This window comes from Triticum urartu, chromosome 1 (genome assembly GCF_003073215.2).
Source record: "Triticum urartu cultivar G1812 chromosome 1, Tu2.1, whole genome shotgun sequence".
Classification (NCBI taxonomy): Eukaryota; Viridiplantae; Streptophyta; class Magnoliopsida; order Poales; family Poaceae; genus Triticum; species Triticum urartu.
In genome coordinates, this window is record NC_053022.1 from 544,953,144 (window position 1) to 544,975,686 (window position 22,543).

Below are 22,543 nucleotides of genomic sequence, written 5' to 3' on the forward strand. Positions count from 1 at the left end.
CAATGTGCCTCGAAGGTATAACACCTGGGATAAGGGGGCGCGCCATACCTTTGCGCTGACGCCTCGGTCCGGACTGCACTTCTTTTCTGCCCACAGGGCCCTGCGGCCCCTCATTGTCTTGTCGCCGCAGGCTCAGCCTTCCGCCTTAAAAACCTCCCCTGCAAAGTTTGGTTGGAATCAGGAAACTGAAAGCACGAGAGGGCGGACACCTATTCGGGGTACTGGGACTTCGATCTCAGTTACCTGGGAGGCCGGGATTAGCCCTGGGTAATCGGCCGTAATGGCCACGAAGGCGTTGTCCTTGCTCAATTGATGGAGCACTCCATCAATCAGCTCCACAGATATGTCCGGATCCTCTTGAGAGGCCGGGTCGAGGGACCGTCCTGGGTCCTCGGGTTGTGGAGGAGGGTTGCTTATTTCCTTAACAGCCCATCGCAGTTCCTACGTTGAAGTCGTCAGACTGAATATTTAACAATGGGAATACAAAACGGATGGGCAACTAAATGCAACCACTTACCCAGCTTGGGGGAATGTGCATAGAGAATCCGCCATGAGGGTTGACGCGGAGAAATTCCTCCTCTTCTCCCTTATACAAAGTGGACAAGATCTTTAGTAGAGCGGCAGCTGAATCTGGCCCCTTACGGTCGTAGCAGGTGGCGTCGTCCTCCCCGTTGAAGTCCCACATGGGGTGGCTTCTATACTGAAGCAGCTGCACCCCCCGCATGATGCATTCGGCCATAACCCCGATCATGGTTAGTCCGGAATGGGCTAGCAATCTTATTCGGCCCATCAGGTAAATGATGTCCCTGTCACTTTCCCTCTGAGGGCTCCGTGGACGCCAGCTTAGGCGCTTCTTTAAGGGAGCACTTTCGAATTCAGGGAGGCCGACCCGGACAGGATCCGGCAGCAGGACGTCTTCTATATAGAACCATTCCGAGGGCCAGTCTCCGGATGCCTTCTTTGGGGTTCCGGACAGATATCCGGTCCTGGCGATGCGCCACACTTTGGCTCCGCCCACTTGATACATTGGCCCCTCCTTAGAGCGGGGCACAAGGCAGAATAACCTTCTCCATAGCCCGAAATGAGCCTCGACGCCCAAAAACAACTCGCAGAGGGCTACGTAGCCCGCGATATGCAATACGGAGGCTGGCGTGAGATTGTGTAGTTGGAGGCCGTATATCTCCAGCAGCCCCCGGAGAAATGGATGGATTGGAAATCCAAGCCCCCTTATTAAATAAGGGACGAGGCACACCCGCTCTCCTTTGGAGGGATTAGGGGCACTCTCCGCTTGCTCTCCGCCATTATAGATGGCAGGGACGGCTCGAACCGGGACCATATAGGCCGGGGGGAGAAATCCCTTGGTCTGGAGCGTCACTAGCTCGCTATGTGGGATGGAGCATCTCTCCCAATATCCAGGCTGAGGGTTGGAAGGGCGAGAGGAGGAGTCGCGACGGCTGGCCATGGTGGAATGGACCTTTGTTGGATGCGCTCTGATGAACACTCACAAAGGGGGGAAGATGTGGTTTGGATCTAAATCCATGTCCCCTTAAATAGGTCAGCTCGTTTACACGGCTAGGGGTGTGAATGTAAAAACACTCAGACTTTTCATATTCATTTGACACGTGGGAAGCGGCCATTATTGGGCGTAGAAGCCAAGGAGCGCAACATCTACAAGAAACCAAACTTTATTCAACAGGTGCACGGAATTTGGAGGAGAACCTGCCTTGCAATGCCGAAGACAATCTGCGCGCCGGACTTATCGTCATTGAAGCCTAGTTCGGGGGTTACTGAGGGAGTTCTGGATTAGGGGGTGTCCGGATGGCCGGACTATACCTTTGGTCGGACTCCTGGACTATGAAGATACAAGATTGAAGACTCCGTCCCGTGTCCGGAAGGGACTTTCCTTGGCGTGGAAGGCAAGCTTGGCGATACGGATATGCAGATCTCCTACCATTGTAACCAACTTTGTGTAACCCTAACCCTCTCCGGTGTCTATATAAACCGGAGGGTTTTAGTCCATAGGACAACGTACACAACAACAATCATACCATAGGCTAGCTTCTAGGGTTTAGCCTCTCTGATCTCGTGGTAGATCTACTCTTGTACTACCCATATCATCAATATTAATCAAGCATGACATAGGGTTTTACCTCCATTGAGAGGGCCCGAACCTGGGTAAAACTTCGTGTCCCTTGCCTCCTGTTACCATCCGGCCTAGACGCACAGTTCGGGACCCCCTACCTGAGATCCGCCGGTTTTCATACCGACAACGATCTTTTCTGAAGACCGTGCTTTTACTCCCACAGATACTGCTAGCACCCCCTCCAATTGAAATGGCTGATAAACAAGAAAAGTAATTGAATGTACAAACATTGTAAGATAGACAGGTGCAATGGATAGTAGGGAAGAAAACAGGGCATGAAATAATTCACATTTATGTGGTCTAACCAAACATAATAGCAGGACATAATTTCACATATATGATGGCTAATGAAACAGGATAGCATGGCACAATTTCACATGTATGATGGCTAACTAAACATGATAGAATGACATACATCAAAATATGATGACTATGTAAACAGGATGACATGATATAACTATACGATGCGTCTATTAAAGTGGTTGGCATGCCATAAATCACAAACATGTCGTCGATGGAAACACGATGGCATGATATAATTCACGGATAGAATGACATAATTCAAAATATGATGACTATGTAAACAAGATGAGATGATATAACTACACGAGGGAGGGATGGCTGCTAGCTACTTCGCACTATGCTAGGGTGAACCTCGGTTGGGGGGAGAGCATGCATTCATAGATTTGGATTCCCTTCGTGCCGACACGAGGGAGGGGGTCTGCTAGCTACTTCATACTTTGCCAGGTGAACCTCGGTTGGGGGGCATGTGCATTCATAGCTTAGGATTCCCTTCATGCCGACACGAGGGAGGGGTGCCTGCTAGCTACTTTGCACTTTGCTAGGGTGAACCTCGGTTGGGGGGGGAGGGCATGCATTCATAGCTTAGCTAGGATTCCCTTCGTTCCGACACGATGGAGGGGGGCTGCTAGCTACTTCGCACTTTGCTAGGTGAACCTCGGTTTGGGGGGCATGCATTCATAGCTTAGGAATCCCTTCGTGCTGACACGAGGGTGGGGGGCTGCTAGCTCTACTTCACACTTTGCTAGGTGAACCTCGGTTGGGGGCATGCAGTCATAGCTTAGGATTCCCTTCGTGCCGACACGAGGGAGGGGGGCTACTAGCTACTTCGCACTTTGCTACTGTGAACCTCGGTTGGGGGGCATGCATTCATATCTTAGGATTCCCTTCGTGTCGACACGAGGGAGGAGGGGGGCTGCTAGCTACTTCGCATTTTGATAGGTGAATCTCGGTTGAGGGGGAGGGGGCATGCATTCATAGCTTAGGATTCCCTTCGTGCCGACATGAGGAGGGGGGTGGGGGCAAGCAATACCGTGCACTTTGCGAGAGAGGTGCCACATCGAAGTTGCATTTGGTATTTGAAAATCAAACCACCCTTTTGATACATAAATTTGGTCCACATGAAAGTGTGTTCGTGTTCTGACCCTCTCCCGTGTCATTTTTCACCAAATTTATGAACATTAGACAAGTCAGATGACGCAACAGACACGGTTCACTCAAACTAACCGTGTGCCACACCGGTGCACCTGTCACGCACACATCCGCACAGTACATTGGGCTCCACGAGGCTCCCCCTCTCAAAAATATTTGCCCGCCTCAAGGGTTTTTCTGTTTCATAACACACGTTTGTTATCTCTGGACCGTGTGCGATGTTTCTTGTTCCCAATCCTGCCTGCATCCCTAGAAAATATATGCCCGCCTCGAGGGTTTTTCTATTTCATAACACACGGTTGTTATCTCCGGACTGTGTGTGATGCAATATCATCAAAATTTTCAATAGCCCGGCATTTCACTCCCGCCTTTGACTCCCGCATAGTAAAATTTTCAGTACCAGCGTCATTTCCTCAAACACCCCGCGCCCCCTCTCTCCACACACAAACACACACCAAAACCTCCTCGGGCGTGCGCGCGTGCGCGCGCGCACACACACACACACACCCTCCCTCACTCGAAACCCTAGCAAAGTCCCCGCCGCCGCCGCCGCCGCAAGGCCTCCATTGTCAACATCTGCCGGTTTGCCCGTGCAGCTTACCCACCGATCTTCATACCCAGGCCGCCCTGAGTTTCTTAGATGACGCCTACCAAACGCTCCCTTTCCCACAGATCCCCATCCCCCACTCCAGAGCGTCGCAGCCTAAGCCCGGCTACGCTTCCCGTGGAGCTCGAGGAGCGACTGGCCCAAAAGAGGTGTATAGCCGTCTCTTCGCTCGACGTGGCTGAGGAAGCTGACGGCCATTACTGGCGGCAGGCACTCAAGCAGCGGGCTAGAGTATGCGGGCATATCTCCTCCGCCGGCTACGACATCAAGGTCATCGACAGCGACGCCCTGAGGCGGGCTGTGTCACAGGTTAAGTGGCCCACCCCCAACCCCTCGGGTTCAACCACCGTCGATCTCATCCATGGCCCCGCCGCTGATCTCCTCTGGCTCGCTGTCAACAATTTGCTATTCTACACCGCCATCGAGCCCCTTTTGCCATTTCTGAAGGACACGTTCTGCGACGCTGGCTTGGGATCCACAGCTTCCAAGTCATACCTCATCGACGGCAACCAAAAGGAGGGCACCCTCTCTGGCTCTTCCAAGGGGAAAGAGCCCATATGCTCTTCCAAGGGGAAAGCGCCCGTCTGCGACATTAGGAAGGGCACCCTACAGCCGTGCTCTTCCAAGGGGAAGGAGCCCATCTGCGACAACATGGAGCGCATCCAAGGTCCGTGCTCTTCCCACGAGAACTAGCCCATCCGTGACAAGTGAGGAAACCCATGATTTGTTTTGCCGTGCCTCTTCACAGTTGCTATATCTGGTTGTTTGCAGTATGCCTTGTTTATTTCAGTTATTCACACTGTGATGCTCTATATGTGCAATTATTTACTGTGCAGTACATTTCATCAATCCAGTTTTAAACATACCGATAGGAATGCATATATTTGCTTGTTGTTAAGCCTGTTATAGCTAGCATATGCCTCTTTGAAAGGTTTTTGATTGTTCGGTTGTTTGTAGTTAGAATATGTTCAGTTTCAAATGCTATCTTTGGTTGTTCGTAGTATGCCTTGTTTATTCCAGTTATTCACAACGTGATGTTCTATATGTGCGAGTATGAACTATGCCGTTCAATTTCATCCGTACCAGTTTCAACAATACCACTATGAATGACTACATTTGGTTGCTGCATCTTGTAGTTAACACACCTTTCCATTTTTATTTAACCATAACCAGTGTACTTAGACCGGTACAATACAAGTTTGAATGATCATGTTTCCTTGTTGTTAAATGTTTGGCCTATTGCAGTTAGCACACCACTACTAGGAAAAAGCCTAGTAGTAGCGCGGGTTAAAAGCTAGTAGTAGCGCGGGTGCCTGCGCTACTACTACGGCGCTACAACTAACTAGTAGTAGTAGCACGGTGCATCCCACGCTACTACTACTAACTATCTGTAGCGCGTGTCTGTGACCCGCGCTACTACTATTAATTTGAAAAACCAAAAAAATCTCGACCCCGTGCGTGCTGTCAATGGTGTCAATGGTTCGTTCGATGGCGCCGACGTCCATGGCGACGGGGCGTCGGCCGGCAGCGACGTGCACGTTGGCCGGGAGCAGGGAGATCTCGGCCATGACGCGCCTCGTGGAGGCCGCGGAGGCCAGCCCGGCATTGGCCGGGAGCTAGAGGACCTGGATCTTGGCGTCGTGCGTGGGGAGCAGCACCTCGCGGTGGCCCTCATGCTGTCGGAGGAGGAGGGGGATGGGTCAGCTAGGGTTTCGGATCGAATCGGAGAGGGGGGAGGAGGAGGAGGAGGGCTGACCTGGAGCGAGAAGAAGACGGCGAAGGCGGTGAGGAGAGGGATGCTGAGGTCGTGCTTCCACATCTTGGTGGCGGCGAGGAGCTCCGGCGACCTCCCACCGGAGGGATCTCGGAGAGGGAGGGAGGAAGAAAGCAGAGTGTACCAGCGGCGGCCACCGCTGGAGTACGAGGGAGAGAGGAGGAAAGTGAGAGAGGGGAAAAGTGAGGGAGAGAGGAGGGATTCGGCCGAGGATATGGGGATTTCACCTACCTCGTACTTAGTAGTAGCAAGGGGTATAAAACCGCGCTACTACTATCAACTTAGTAGTAGCGAGGGGTAAAAACCCGCGCTACTAGTAAGCGTCTGCCTATAAACTTTTCCCTAGTAGTGCACCTTTCCACTTGTTTTGCTTTACTAGCGTGCTTAAACCTACACATTGAAGCTATCTTTTGGAGATTATTTTGTCTACCATGTGTAATTTTGGTTGATGTTTAGCCTGTTGTGCTTAACATGCTTCTTGATGTACCTACACAGGACAATTTTGGGAACGACTGCTGTTTTCCATCGAGGTTAGTTTCATCCCATGGCTTATAAGCTCATTGTTCAGGTTATCGGTAGCTGCTACCATATAGGCCGGCGGCTGATAAGGGACTAATCGGTGAATCAGACTTTTAACTGAATATATATGCAACCCATTTTTCTTTAGGTTAACTAGGGCCATATGTAATATATCTGAGGCTACATAGCAACATGCACTGTACTTAATGTCTAAATATGCAATCCTAGACTACATAGCAACAAGGAAGAGTGTTACATTAATGTTCTAATGATGTCTAGATATACGTAGAAGAGCAGCAACAACAATGGCAACAACACAGCCCTGTTTGGATACTCAACTTAGCTAGAGGTTAGAGTTAGTTTCTAGCTCATTACTAACCCTGAACTAACTCCATCCAAAGAGTTATTTGGATGGCAGGGTTAGATTGACAATAAATATACTAGGAGAACTAGCTCCTATTAGCACCTCTTGGGTTGGATACTAGTTTTTTTGGGTGCGTTATAGATGCAACTAGCTTAAACTAGCCCTCTTGTTTAGATATACTTTAGGGCTATTTGAGCCCGAACTAGCTCAAACTAACGGTAACCCGTGGATACAGCAACAGATAATTTGTAAGAATGAACTAAACTCCTTCCGGCCCATAATATAAGATATTAATTCATCTAATATGTGAGTATATTGGATGTTATAAGATACTCCATCCGTTCCTAAATATTTGTCTTTTTAGAGATTTCAAATGGACTACCACATACCGATGTATATAGACATATTATAAAAGAGTGTTGTACTACATCATTGTGCAATTGCTGTTTAGCTTCTAATATTAACTTGGTGCTTTTAGGTACATGTGTCATTGGTAAAGGTCCGCGTTTCGACCCTTTCTGCGTATGAGGCAATGAGATAATGATGAACCAACATCAAGTGAGGAAGCTAATAAAGATTGTTAGTAAAATGGGTCCAAAGATGGCAATTAAACTATTTGTTTACACTTTATCCAAGACAAGAATGAACTGCAGGATGGTAAGTAAGAACTCTGCAGCCTTCTTTTTACTACCCATAATGAGTTGTGTTAGATGACAATGTCTGAATCTTTTTCCTTTGTAGTGGTTGCCAAAGCAGTTTACTCAAGATTACCTCTCAAACTACATGATTGGTGGGCATGCAAAGGTTAAAATATTTCTACCAGAACACAATGATTATCTAGATGTTTTCATGAAGACCGTGAAGGATGGGCGGTCGACCATCACAAGGGGTTGGACTAGAGTCGTGCGTGCCTTCTACATGGAGGAGGGCACAATATGGGCATTTTGCTTCACCTTGTTCAGCAACCAGAATATATTTCGCTTCTTTCTTTACCATCTTTAATAGTACAAGTATACAACTGTGGTTTATCATTCTTTATTTGGTTCTTATGTAATTCTTGAACATATGTACCTATGAATCGAATAATGCATTGGTTGTTTGAACCTGATGGATATGAATAAAGTTGTAGCATACATTCAAATTCAAATCCAAATCCGGTACAATTTGGAAAAGCAGCAAATAAATTACGATGAAATTACGCTCTCTAGGTTGTTACGGCACACATGGTTGGGAAAACACCAACGTTTACGATATGCACCATAATCAGAGACGGTTCACAGAGAGGAAACGTGTGCAAGCATGCACATAGTTGCCGTTTGCAAAGTGTGTGCGAAGGGCCTATGTTTTACTTTTTAGCATTTACTTTTATGCAAAGAGTCAAAGTATTCCTCTATATTCCTTTTTATTTTCTCTTTTAGTAAGCATCATGTGGTGAGGAAAGATCTAGGCACATATATCCAGTTGAATATGGGTAGCATGAGTTATTATTGTTGACATCACGCTTGAGGTGAATACATTGGGAGGCAAAACAATAAGCCCCTGTCTTTCTGTGTGTCCGGTTGAAACGTTTTGCCCATGTGTACAAGGTGAGTTTTAGCAATCATAGAAGACTATATGATGGTTGAGTATGTGGAGCTCTTACTTAAACTCTGTTGAATAAGTTGAATTGCAATTGCTTGGCGACTAAGAACATAGGTTGTTGGGTTTCAAGAGAATTCATTGTTTTAACCTTAACATGTGAATTGGTTGCTACTATAGCATTAGAAGTTTCATAAGAAAGAATTGATATTATGATGCTACGAAAAGTGATTGAAATTATCATTAATCAAACTTATGCACTTTTCTAGCATTCACATTTCATAAATTATTTCTTTTATCATTTACCTACTCGAGGACGAGTAGGAATTAAGCTTGGGGATGCTGATACGTCTCCAGCGTATCTATAATTCATAAAGTATTCATGCCAATATATTATCATTCTTGGATGTTTTATAATCATTTTATAGCAACATTATATCATTTTTTGGGACTAACCTATTGACCCAGTGCCCAGTGCCAGTTGCTGTTTTTGCTTGTTTTTTACATCACAAAAAATCAATATTAAACGGAGTCCAAACACCGCGAAACTTTTTGTGGATTTTTTATGGACCAGAAGGAACCCATTGGGCCAGAGCTGCACCTGGGGGGTGCCCCGAGGGGGGCACAACCCACCAGGGTGCGCCAGAGCCCCCTGGCGTGCCCAGGTGGGTTGTGCCCACCTCGGTGGCCTCCCGTACCCCTTCTTTGCACTATAAATTCCACAACCCACCAGGGTGCGCCAGGGCCCCCCTGGCGCGCCCAGGTGGGTTGTGCCCACCTCGGTGGCCTCCTGTACCCCTTCTTTGCACTATAAATTCCCAAATATTACGAAACCCCTGGGGGTTAACCTAGATCAGAAGTTCCGCTGCCGTAGGGCTCCTTAGCCACCGAAAACCAATCTAGACCCGTTTCGGAACCCTGCCGGAGGGGAGGGGATCATCTCCAGTAGCCATCTTCATCATCCCGGCGACCACCACGATGAGGAGGGAGTAGTCCATCCTCGGGGCTGAGGGTTTGTACCAGTAGCTATGTGTTTAATCTCCCTCTCTCGTGATCTATATCATGGGATTTGTTAATATAGTCGGATCATATGATGTTTCTCCCCTCTATACTCTTGTTGTGATGAATTGAATCTTTACCCTTTGAAGTTTTGTCATGTCACATTGAATGTTCAGATTTGAGAACACATGACGTATGTCTTGCGGTATGAATACTTGAGGTGACATTGGGGTATCTTATTGATTCACTTGATATACGTTATGGCACTCAACTTGCGGATTCCCGCGGTGATATTGGGGTAATCTATACATAGGGGTTGATGCATGTTTTTATTATCTTTTCTCTGATAGAAACTTTGGGGTCTCCTTGTAGTTCTTTGTGTGGATTGAGTATTATGAATATGAATATGCTTTGGTGTTATTCTAGTACGAACTCTAGGATAGATTGAACAGAAACAATAGCTTTGTGTTATTTTAGTACGAACTCTTGAATGGATCGATCAGAAAGAATAGCTTTGAGGTGGCTTCGTACCCTACTAACAATTCCTATCTTTTGTTCTCCGCTAATAGGATCTCGGGAGTGATTCTTTGTTGCACTTTGAGAGATAATTATATGATCCAACTATGCTAGCACCGTTGAGGGATTGCACTAACGAAAGTACGAACCCTAGGCCTTGTTTTTAAGCATTGAAATACTATTTTTATGCCCGTTTACTATTTGCTACCTTGATATTTTTATTTATTCAGATTATAAAAATATATTTCTACCATCAGTGTTACACTTTTATCACCATCTCTTCGCCGAACTAGTGCACCTATACAATTTGCCATTGAATTGGGTGTTTTGGGGACACGAGATTTCTTGTATTTGCTTGCAGGGTCGTTTGAGAGAGACCATCTTCATCCTACACCTCTCACGGATTGATAAACATTAGGTCATCCACTTGAGGGAAAATTGCTACTGTCCTACAAAACTCTGCGCTTGGAGGCCCAACATGTGTCTACAAGAATAAAGATGTGTATTAGACATCACGGTGCTATCCCCGCCATCCCCGGTGGTGCCATTAGGCGGGGATCTGCAGGCCACGCTTGGCTCTGCGGGTGTGGCGGCCAAGGCCAAGCGCTCCAAGGCGACTGCGGTGGTTCAGCGGGCCCCAAGTGCAAGATCCAAGGCGGTGCTGGGCGAGCTCTCCTCCCTGGAGAGTGCCCAGCTCCGTCTCGCCGACAAAATCCTCGAGACTGCAGGTAATCCACCCCCTCTTTCAAAATTTTGAACGCTTTCTCTGATCATCAATTAGCTTCGATCCTCGACGATAGCGGTTTCGAGTTAGGCACGGAGGGCAGTGATATTATTTCTATGATTCGTTCGCGTGAGGATGCTCAGGCGGCTCTGGCCAAAGCCGCGGCTACGGCAAAGGCCAGGGAGGCCACCGCGGTTTCCGAACCGGCCCATGTCACGGTTGGGGTTGTGCCTGGCGCCCCGATGCTGTTATTGTCAAGTGGAGAGGCCGAAGCCAGGGAGGTGGACGCGACCCCCTCCACCAGCCATGCCCCGGCTAAGAAAAGAGTGACAAAACCAGTGACCTCCAAAGCGGTGCGCCTACGCAACCGTATTATCTGATGCACTATCTTTTCTGGAACATTCGGGGTTGCGGTCACTCGGGTAGACGCACCCAGCTTAGAGAATACATTGCTCGCGAACAAATAGATATAGTGGCGCTTCAAGAGACGATCAAAATGGACTTCACCTTTAGAGATCTTGCGAATTTTGATCCTCTACAACATTTTCTATGGGGTTGGGTCCCCTCAAACGGCCACTCGGGCGGGCTTCTCTTGGGCTGTAATCGTGATCTATGTGATGTTGTATGCTGGGATACAGGTTCTTTCTTTATTGCGGCTACGATCAAACACCATGTTTCCTTAGCAATGTGGGCAATGTTTTGCCGATCGATTGAAGATCTGGTACCATCTCTTGATCCTTTATCCGCTTGGGGGTGGATAAAAATAACCGGAATATTGACTGGCCAAGGGTGGCAATGTTCAATAATGCTATTGCGGCATCTGCTCCGCGGGAGATCGCCAGGACTGGTGCTATATTTACATGGACCAACAAACAGTTAGCCCCGGTGCGTAGTGTGCTTGATTGTGTTTTTGTTTCGCCCAATTGGGAAGTTCTTTTCCCCCTATGTATGCTAGTTGCCGAAACCTGTATAGGATCGGATCATGTCCCGCTCATCTTGGCCTCAGGGGAGGACAACATCAAGCGCAACCAGCGTTTCTTCTTCGAACCAGGCTGGTTCGAGGTGGATGGGTTTATCCCATTGATCATCGCTCGTTGGGAGCAAGCGGTAGCCGCGGCCGGCCGGACCAGAGGGCCAATGGATCAATGGATCTCGACGGCCGGTACCTTGTGCGGTTTCCTTCGTGGTTGGGGAGCTAACCACGGTAGTGTGTCGAAGAGAGCTAGGGAAGCTCTCATAGAAGAAATCAAATCCCTTGATGCCCTAGCTGACTCCAGGTCCTTCTCGGAGGCAGAGTGGGCTAATCGACATGCCTTTGAAAACCAGGTGCTTTCCATCATCAGGGAAGAGGAGGAATATTGGCGTCGTCGGGGCGGTGTCAAGTGGATCACCAAGGGAGACGCCAACACGAGCTATTTCCACGCCTATACTGCAATCTGAGCAAGGGGCGCTGGTCAGCCAAGCAGATATTATGGATCACATTTACGAGTTCTTCCTCAACCTGTTGGGAACAGCGGAGGAGAAACCCTTGCACCTCCGATCTGACTTCTGGGGGGACGAAGCTTGAGTTTCTCAGGCCGAAAACGACTTCCTCGCCTTGTCCTTTTCCACGGAGGAAATCGATAGGGCCATTGGATCGATGAAGACTGACACTGCCCCCGGCCCGGACGGTTGGCTAGTGGCTTTCTTCCATCGGTTTTGGCCCATGCTCAAAGCTCAGTTTTACGACATCATTAACGGATTTGCATTAGGCACAATAGACATCTCGTGCCTCAACTTTGGGGTCATTAGTTTAATTCCAAAGGTCAAAGGGGTGGATTCCATAAAACAATACTGGCCTATCACCCTCATTAACGTGCCTTTCAAAATTTGTGCTAAGGCCTATACGATGAGGCTGGCCCGGTGGTGCATAGAATCATCAACTGTAGCCAGTTGGCTTTTCTCAAGGGTCGTAATATCCTAGAGGGACCAGTAGTGCTTTAGGAGATTGTCCATGAGCTTAAACGAACCCGGCAACCGGCCGTGCTCCTCAAGCTGGATTTTGAAAAAGCATATGACGTAGTGGACTGGGAGTTCATTCGCGAGGTCCTCGTCCGTAAGGGCTTCGAGTCAGGCTTTGTGCACCGTATTATGCAGCTGGTCTCGGGGGGCTAGACGACAGTGTCTATAAACGGAGAAGTTGGGAACTTCTTCCGCAACAAGAGATGGCTTAGGCAGGGTGACACATCCTCCCCTCTTATCTTCAATTTTGTTGCGGACGCCCTCTCGGCCATGATCACAAAGGCGAAGGGTGCCGACCACATCCGCGGTGTCGTCCCCCACCTCATTCCAGGAGGGGTCTCTCACCTTCAATATGCGGATGATACCATGCTGCTCTTTGAGCTGGACGATCACATTATTGCCTCGAGCAAGCGCATCCTCCTTGCTTTCGAGATCGTTTCCGGCCTCAAGATAAATTTCCTCAAGAGTGACGTAATAGCCATTGGGATGGCCGCACCTCTCGCTTTGCGTGTTGCCAACCTGCTGAACCGTAAGCTTGGGAGCGTTCCGTTTAAGTACTTGGGCCTCCCCATCTCTGACAAACACATATCTATCCAAGAATGGGAACCCCTGTACAGCAAGGTGGCAAACCGGGTCAGCCCATGGCGTGGCCGGTTCATGTCTTCGGCAGCTAGGCTCATTCTGACGAACACTAGTCTCTCCTCTCTGCCCATGTTTACCATGGGCATGTTCCTCCTAGCAGACGGTGTTCACGCCAAGCTCGACACCCCCCGATCCATGTTCTTTTGGGAAGGAACTCGGTCCAAAAAGAAGTGCCACTTAGTTAAGTGGGCAGCGATATGCCGGCCGAAGAAATATGGCAGCCTAGGGATTCTCAATTCCAAACTTATGAACGCTGCCCTTCTCTCAAAGTGGCTCTGGAAACTCGCCCAAAATGAGCAGGGGCTCTGGGCGGATATTTTGAGAGCGAAATACTTCCCCGACGGGAATTTCCTTACCTCCAAGGCCAAAGGGTCGACATTCTGGAATGGGTCCAGGGTGTCAAACCGGCCTTCGCGCTTGGAGCTAAGCTCTGCGTTAACGACGGAAGATCCACATGATTTTGGTTAGATCACTGGTTCGGTCAGGAGCCGTTGTGGCGTAGCCACTCCTCCATATACCAACTTGCTACTAACATCGATATCCTCGTTGCCGACGCGCTTAGAACAAACTCGCCAGCCATTACTTTCAAAAGGCCCCTCTCTGACGCCGAACGGGTTGGCTGGGACGAGTTACGTAATGCCCTTGCGGTTGTGATGTTGAGACCCGAGGCCGATACGGTCTCTTGGTCCCTCACGAGCTCCCGGAAATTCACGGTTAAGTCTCTTTACAATAAGTTGACAGAGGGCCCGACACTCAAAATTAAAGTTTTCCTTTGGCAAATGTTCCGCGACCGCCTACCGTCCTCTAACAACATAGCGAATCGGAACGGGCCGTCCGATGGCAATTGTGTGATGTGTGGTGCGCACGAGGATGCAAACCATATCTTCTTCAATTGCCATCTCGCTCGCTTCACTTGGAGTGCGGTCCAGGAAGCCTTTGATCAAAATTGGAATCCCCACTCGAGTAGAGACCTCCGTGATATTCTTTTGGCCCATAGGGGTGGGTTCGGTCGAGTGCTTTGGAGATGCGTAGGGGCGCTTTTCTGGACTCTATGGACTACTAGAAACAAAATCACTATAGAGCACAAATTTCCCTCTCACCCGCTGACATTATTTTCAAATGCCATTTGTTCCTCTAGACTTGGATGCCGTTGGGGAAACGGCGGGACGCTGAGCAGATGCAGGAGGCGATGGAGCGGATTCGACTGATCCAGATTGCTGCCCGTCACTAGATGTCGATGATCGTTCCTCTTATGCCGGTGTTGGCATGTTTAGACTTTTGCCTTATCTCTCTCAGGCCTAGGCCGGTTGCATGTTAAAACTAAGACTTCGGCCACTTTCCTTTCGTTTAGGACTGTCTTGTTTGTCGGATGCTACTTGTTCGTGGGCTTTATTAAGTTAAAGCCGGACGCTCCTTGCGTCTTTGTTCTAAAAAAAGAAGTGGTGATCATATCTTTAGCCGTTTGTAACCAAACAACATGTTGTTTGTCTGACAACAGTGATGCAGGCAACCAAACAGCATGCTGACTAATTGCTCCCCTCATGCATGGAGCCTAATGCAAGCAACCAAACTACACGCACATGTCGGTTTTTAGCCTGCATTTGCCCAACCTGGTCTAACCGGGACAAGTATGCAAAATGCTCTAAAACAGATATGTAAACCAAAGGCATCCTAGGAAGCTAGGTGTTTCATCCAGTTACCAGCAAAGATGATCTGATGACGCCTTCACAAGTGTTGTTTGGCATGTGTGGGGCCTGCACTCATCTCGATCTCTGATAAGTCTGACTGGGGAGCTGCACGTCGACCGGTCTATGTTCTTTGTGGTGAGCTCTGTGTCAACCCACATAAAACTACCAGAGCAATGCATACACCCAAAAACTTCACATAGTACTAGAAAATGTACTGAATATGAATGGACAGCCACAAATTACATCTCGTACGCATAACCTGCTCAAGGGTTTGCGTATGACTAACGTGTCATGTAGTACAAAATAGACACAGAGAGGGTTTTAGAGCTCAGAAGCACGACGAGTACACATATTGTTTGCATGCAATGCAAGCTGAGGTAATGAGGCAGTGCCATATCCTTATTTTGATCTTGTAATGACAAGTTAATAGCTATGACACTAACTACAGTACATTTGAAAGAGTAAAAAAATACACCGCTGCGCATAACATTTAGAAGGAAGCGGAGAGCGATCAAGTCATTCAGAAGCAACAGAAGGGTGTGGCCTGCAGCTCCATTTCGTTGACCAAAGGTGCCTGAAGATTCGTGCGACGACCCCACATGGCCACATGGAGCTTCACAACAGGGTAGTCACTCGTGCCTACAACCAAGTATAATGAAAAAAGGGATTTAGTAAAATGAGAAATGAAATCTTCACGAACTTGGTTACAAAAGAAAAAGAAAAATGACGGTTACCAGGCGTACTCATTCAGCACTGTTTCTTACAGCTGCCCTCGGACCCCTCGACAGCCGCTTCAAAGGGGGCTGAGTGGTTCCGGACTCGGCTTGCGGGAGATCGTCTTCAAAACCATCGGATCGCACATCGTTAGTCCGGGTAAGAAAATCCATCTAGAGACTCTGTTACACAGCATTCATACCTTCCAAGCTCATGGAACCTGAAGAAGATCTCTTCCCGTTTCCCTTGCTGTCGGCTGGTGGGATTAACCTGACATTCTGAGCACACAAGAGGGTCAAATATTTTCTCTTAGTAACTTTGACTACAAAAAGAAAAGGACTACACGTTAAGCTTTGGATTTTGTTTACCTTCACGTCTTCTTCTTGGCTGGATCTCTCAACCTCCCTCTGGGCTACCTTATTGTGGCCGCATCTCTTCTCAGCAACTGTGATCACACCAACTTCCATTTGTTGCTCTGGAAAATCACAGTGCCCACTGAAAGGTGGCATGTAGCAAAACCTGAAATTTCACAACATTAACACTTCAGAGATGTAAAAAGGATATTGATAAAATCATCGCATTTTCATCAATAATGTGCATCTACATGATAAAAGTGAGCTCGATTGCATACACACCATTCTGATGGTAGGCACCCCAGGCTTTACACTTTATGCTTCCGGCTCGTATGTTGTGTGGAATTGTGAGCGGATAACAATTTCACACAGGAAACAGCTATGACCATGATTACGCCAAGCTATTTAGGTGAGACTATAGAATACTCAAGCTTGAAATGAGTAAACATAATATTTCCAGAAATACGTGGGAGGTAAATGCATGTATTATCTGGAGGAAATAGGTATATGTATGTCCCACCAATATGTGCATGTCTATCACGTTTCAAATACTATGATTTGGGACTCACTCGGTAGAGAGAATAGCGAGTGCCCACTCTGTTGCCATCCCTAACATTTTCTTTTTCACACTTGTCAAATAAATTCATGATAACAAGCGGTGATTTTCTAAATAATAGTACAGTTAAAAGTTATCTGGTATCAATCTATGTCGTAGGTGCTTAGAGAGATTACTTCAAGTACTTCATGACCAGATATGTACAAGATGTTTTCAACATAAACTGACTCATACTCCCTTACCGAATTAAGAGGGTCAAAATTTGCATCCCAGTATTCATCGGTTTTTCTACCAAGCCACTCCTCCAGTTCTGCATATATCTCGCAATCTTGAAACCCCTGTTTACTGTTAAGAACCCAAGTATGACCATCTTTATCATCCTGCAACACATGGATAAGTTCAATACAGGGTCACAAGAGTAAAACTAGGAAAACTGAAGAACATGGATAAAAGGCCAAGATATTCTGAACCATACAATGAGATTTGTAATATCTGCAACTCCTATTATTCCACGGCCCGTGTCAGCATTATGCTTTTGAGCTCCAACTCTTTTGTAAGACTGGGAAAGAATACAAAATCAAAGTTAAAAAGCACAAAATGCATGGCAAAAAATCTAGGACGCAAACAGCTTGCTGGAACAAAGCAATCATGAATTGTTTGTGATGTACAATTAAAGCTCAATCTAGTTCCTGCAAATAGTTATTAGTTTTTACATTTCACATAGTTTTCCATGCTCAGCACAGATGGGGATAAAATTCTTACCCCATCTCTACTCACAAGCTATGAGAGAAATATATTTGCATCCTCAGTATGACTGGTTATTTCTAATGGCAAATGTGTCAGGGAAGAACAATGTGTGGAACATAGAAAAATGAAAATTGTCACGAACTCATGATGTGTAGTTTAATACAATAACATCTAGCCCACCTCTATTAGACGACCATGCCAATACAAGAAAATTCCACGGTTCATTCTGCCCCATTCCACATCACTTGTTCCTAGAGTCAGCTGAATGGTCCTTCCCATTATTTCCCCGGACAAAACCGAAGTATTGCGAAGAGTCTTTTCCAAATGACAGACTATGACCTAGGAAATAGAAAGAAACATAAGCAACATGAATATAATATGTCACGACATAAAAGAATATGGCATATGAGTATTTACTGGAGACCCTTGGACAGTAATTTTCATCTGAGGATTCAGAAACATAACTTCTACATAAGCTTTAAGTGAATAATCCAACGGTACCTATTAGAACATGAAAAATAATGAATCGGTATTAGATATCAAAGAATCAAAATGTCAAAATAATATATTGCCACTAACACAACTATTCGAATGACGCAACTAACTCGTAGCTTCTGCAATGAAACTGAGAGGTTATCTCTTCTCTCAAAATGGGAAGTACAAAAATATTAATATGGATGAAAAATTACATACATTGCCATTTGTTTGTCCTGGACGTGATCTGACTCTTCTTGAACGGATTAATATGTCCCCATTGCCATGACTGTCAGGGCTTTCATCAGTTTTTTGTGAGTTCCACTCTAAGGTGTAATTTGTACCCCATCTATCCAAATTCCATATGTAAACCTGTGTGCCAGTACCCTCTTCACCAAATAAGCCCACCTTTTCTCCAATGAAATACTCATTAAATGGGGAAAATTTCTTGATAGCATTCAGGTTATATTCTGCAGTAGCTTCAGACTGCACACTCAAATCAACTTCCATGTATTGATCTTTCTTGCAATATGTCACCACAGGGATCTCAAGATTCTGTAGAAAATCATACTACTATAGCTTTAACATGCCTATAGAAAAAGAATGAAGGGATAAGTAGAACTTTGCTTACATCTTTATTTTCATTAAAAGATTGGGATAGAAAGGATACTGATCTGGACGTTGAAGTTTGGGTAAGCACAAATGCATCTCTCCCAAGTTTCATAGCACCAGTCTACAACAAAACAACACAATTGATTATTGTTTGCGAAGTTACACACTAAAAATTCCTAGTCATACTTGTTTACTGTACAAAAAGGAGTGAAGTCAAATCGACCTAGAGCATGGCATTCACATTACACCTGAAAACTTAGCAAATGATACTGTAGAACTAACATGTTTGCAGGTATACTGAACAACACACTGTTCCCTGCTTTTAGTAGCCACACCGTTGCATTCTTGTATGTGTTGTCTTCATTACCAATATAATTACACATCTAAGTAGTTCACTATAGTCTATTAAGGCAACAGTCAGGCAAGTTTTAGTTACACAGTTCAAATAAATTAGACAAATCTTATCAATACCATATGATGGATGTACATATCAAAATACTTAAAACGGTCACAAGAAGTATCAGTAATCGAGGACAGTATAGGAATGAGACATTTAATGACAGAAGTTTACCTTAAATCCAATTCCAAACCTCCCAATCTGATCCTGGCAGTGTTCATTTGGTCCTTTGTGACCAAATGAGACCATTCTCATCATTTGGGCATAAGTCATTCCATGGCCATTATCAACAACACATAAGACAGGAACTTTTTGCCCTGCTTGCTTTGAAAACATAGATTGGATGGAAATATCCAACCTTCCGTGAATAAAAGTAAAAGTAAAAGAAACAAATCAGTTAGTGGAAACAAACAATAAAAAGCTCCAAATAATCTAAAAAAACATGTCTAAGGTACTCATCAGTGAGGAATTATTGAGAATATGTATTGCTACAGGTGGTGGAAACCGGAAACTACAAACAGGAAGAAAGCAAGAAGCTCCGAAAAACCCTATACTGCCAAAAGCAGGATACAATATACATATTCCCTAGGGAGAGAAGCAAACTATCCTGTTAATAAACCGAAGAAAAATAAGATGGTTAAAAAATAATATTTAACATTTCACGCACTGGGGTTTTTAGTCTACATTTCATTTTACTAGTTTTATAAATAATAAATAATAACGATTTTTTTAAAATATCTCTCTTAGAGCTAGTATCTTTATGTTATATAACTTGAATTATTACATATTCTCTTAACTGACTAATATTACATAATGCAGCACAACACAACACACGCCGCCCAACTAGTCCTACAAAAGATTTAAAGAATAAACAACCAAGCACCTTTCCGAAAATACACTTTGAAGACAAGGACATACCTGGATGCACCAGCGTCCCTGGAGTTATCAATGAGCTCTGCTATTGCTCCAAAGATCCAGCCAGCATGTGTCTGACTAAGAGTTCGTAGATAATTAGGGTTTGTGCTGACAAAATTTCTTTTAACAATAGATGGTCCCTTCGTCACTCCTGGGTTCAAAATTCCATGTTGATTATGGTGTTTTTGTGAAGAAATTATCCCCATAGGATGTGATGTGTTGTCACAAATCTCCCCACTCTCGTTGGATATCCCTGTTGACACAGCAAATAAGCGAAGAACAGTCAATAATAAAAACTAAATAAACCAGCAAAATCTAATAGCAATCATGGCTTATATTTCATTATGGATAGAACTTCCTCCGCAACATGAACAGTAATAATCCACATGAAGTAAAAAGGGAAATAGCAAATGCGACTCTTGGGAGACGACGTGATGTAACCAACACAAATAAAATGCTAGTTTAGAGATGTTGTGCTGGTAGGCAATGAGCTGCCCAGGATTAAACAGGGGAATAATACAGCAGCCTGGCTAAAATATGTTCATGACTAGTTAATAATAAATATCTCTAGCTAGAAAAACTCTCACCAGATATCCCTGCCATATTTTTGCAGACTCCAGGCTCTTTTATTCCAGTCTCATACAAGATCACCACATGAGAGGAAGAATGAGGTTTAGGAGCAAGAATGTGGAAGGTTCCAGAGCTGAATTTAACAATGCCGGCCTACAAAGAAAAACACATGGTAAGAAGGAGCAGTCACATTATAGACATCAAAATGCATCTATGAGAATTTAGCGTAATACTCCCTCCGTCCCATAATATAAGATGTTATTACAGCCACAGAGGGAGTAGTTAGCAACATACTGCTGCTTCTCTTATCTCAGAGGATGTTAGCTTGATGGTTGCCCAATCCTCACACCGTTACTTTTAGAAGGGTGATTTAAATATTATTGAAGAGGTGGTATATGTTGTATGTCTAGCAATTACTAGTAAATAAAATACCCACACAGTGGAGATAATATTTACCTTGGCACTTTCGCGAAGGTAGCCTATAAACCTTTCCCATTCCTTTGCCTGGTTACCATCTTCCGGATCAGGAAGTAGTGAAAATTTCAGGAAATCACTCTGGCGGTATTCCCTAGTTGGCATGAACTTGCTACTAATCGACCAAACAGAGGGACTGCAAAAAGGTAAAACATAAATTACTCTGGGGTTCTGGCTTTATAGAACATCGGTACAAAAAAAAGGTACAAGTATGAATATCAATGGCAGAACAACAAATACATAATGCTTCCATAAATTTATTTCTTTATAATAAAAATACTATCCCCAATCCACAATATTTTGTTGAGCATTTCATAACGTTTGCATGTTCAGGAAGACATGAGAGTAGTTGTTCCATGTGTATATCCCTATTTTGCTGTCATAAGTAGTTAAGTATTTGTAGTATGCTCTTTAATACGGGTATATGTGCTCTAATGTCATCAACTATTTCCTCAGATCGGTGCACGGCCAGCTTGAATAAGTACCGTCAAACAGAGTAGCTACATTCAAGTGGATTGTGCTAGGATTGAACACGAGTATAACAATATTTCATTTTATAGCAATAGTCCAAAGCACGCTCATGAATAGTACATACTAAATTCTGCAGTTCACTAATATACTACAGAAAACATTAATAATTCTGTGTACACTTATTTTGATCTGGGCTAGTATATAAAGTAGTACTCACTAGCTAGAATAAGCAATTGGAAAAAGTTAATAGTAACATACACTTTGATGGTGTTGGGAACATCACAGACTTTGGTCCGGCATATGGTCTTAGAATCCATTGTTAGCAACACAAAGCTCAAGCCAAAACCTACCATAAAAAATAAATCAGTTAAAAATAGCATAAACATATTGTAGCACATACAACAGAGTCCAAAGAACAGGCCAACAGAAGGAAGAACCATTCAAAATACAGGTGCTAATTCAAGTTAAGAAAAAACTGGATACATATGTTTACATAATTTAATTGAAGCATATTTTGATTATAACAACTTCCTACTTCTGCCGACTTGCAGATTTTCACCCTCTTGATTTGCAAAGTTATCAAAACTGTCTTTGCATATCTGGATCAGTACAAAAATAATGCATGCGACATTTTCCATTTTTACCTGCTTTCTACTGACACCATTAGAAAATTGCAAATTAGGAATGGAAGTTTGGCGCTTAGCTAATTGTATGTTTTAACATGATCAATTGAAAATTTAGAGTCTGTCTACACCTAAGCTATGAAAATTTAGACATATAAACCAACAACTACCAATATGAACTTGGGGTAGGTGTTTAGACCATGAAAATTAAGATGGGACTTTGCAATATACCAAGTTTCAAAAGTAAACAGGTGGGCATGGCGCAACTTCTCCAAATTTTTAACTTGGATTTTAAAGATCTTGTCTACTAGTAGAAGACATTTCAGTTCAATTATAATAACAGCACTCGCACATTCATATCATACCTTGTTCGTACTGTGGTGGATCATTCAAAGTAACCACTTTATCCCCCTCTCTTGTGCTGTTTACCTCCTAGAAACAGTGAAACCCATCAAACGAGACCAATTTATTTTAGAAGTGCTTCAAAACTAAAATCATCTCATGCATAATACTGGACCGGTATAGTGCTCTTAAAATTGAACGAGAACAACAATGTGAAATGTAAAATCTAGGTTGGAAAGACATTGACAAAATATACACATAGTTGCAACCTCAGAAGTAATAATAGAT

The 22,543-nt window shown here is 44.9% G+C and overlaps 1 protein-coding gene across 1 annotated transcript; it reads right to left on the reverse strand.

Annotated features, from left to right (window-relative positions):
- Positions 1-15,527: 15,527 nt before the first annotated feature.
- Positions 15,528-21,607, reverse strand: LOC125538596 (protein MICRORCHIDIA 7-like). The gene is made up of 13 exons (XM_048701860.1): positions 21,549-21,607; positions 20,802-20,955; positions 20,363-20,498; positions 19,779-20,028; positions 19,035-19,218; positions 18,483-18,584; positions 18,071-18,406; positions 17,795-17,878; positions 17,106-17,189; positions 16,865-17,010; positions 16,090-16,240; positions 15,924-15,999; positions 15,528-15,646 (listed from the first exon to the last, which is right to left on the reverse strand). The coding sequence occupies exons 1-13, from the start codon at positions 21,605-21,607 to the stop codon at positions 15,528-15,530; spliced, it is 1,881 nt and encodes a 626-aa protein (XP_048557817.1).
- Positions 21,608-22,543: the final 936 nt, after the last annotated feature.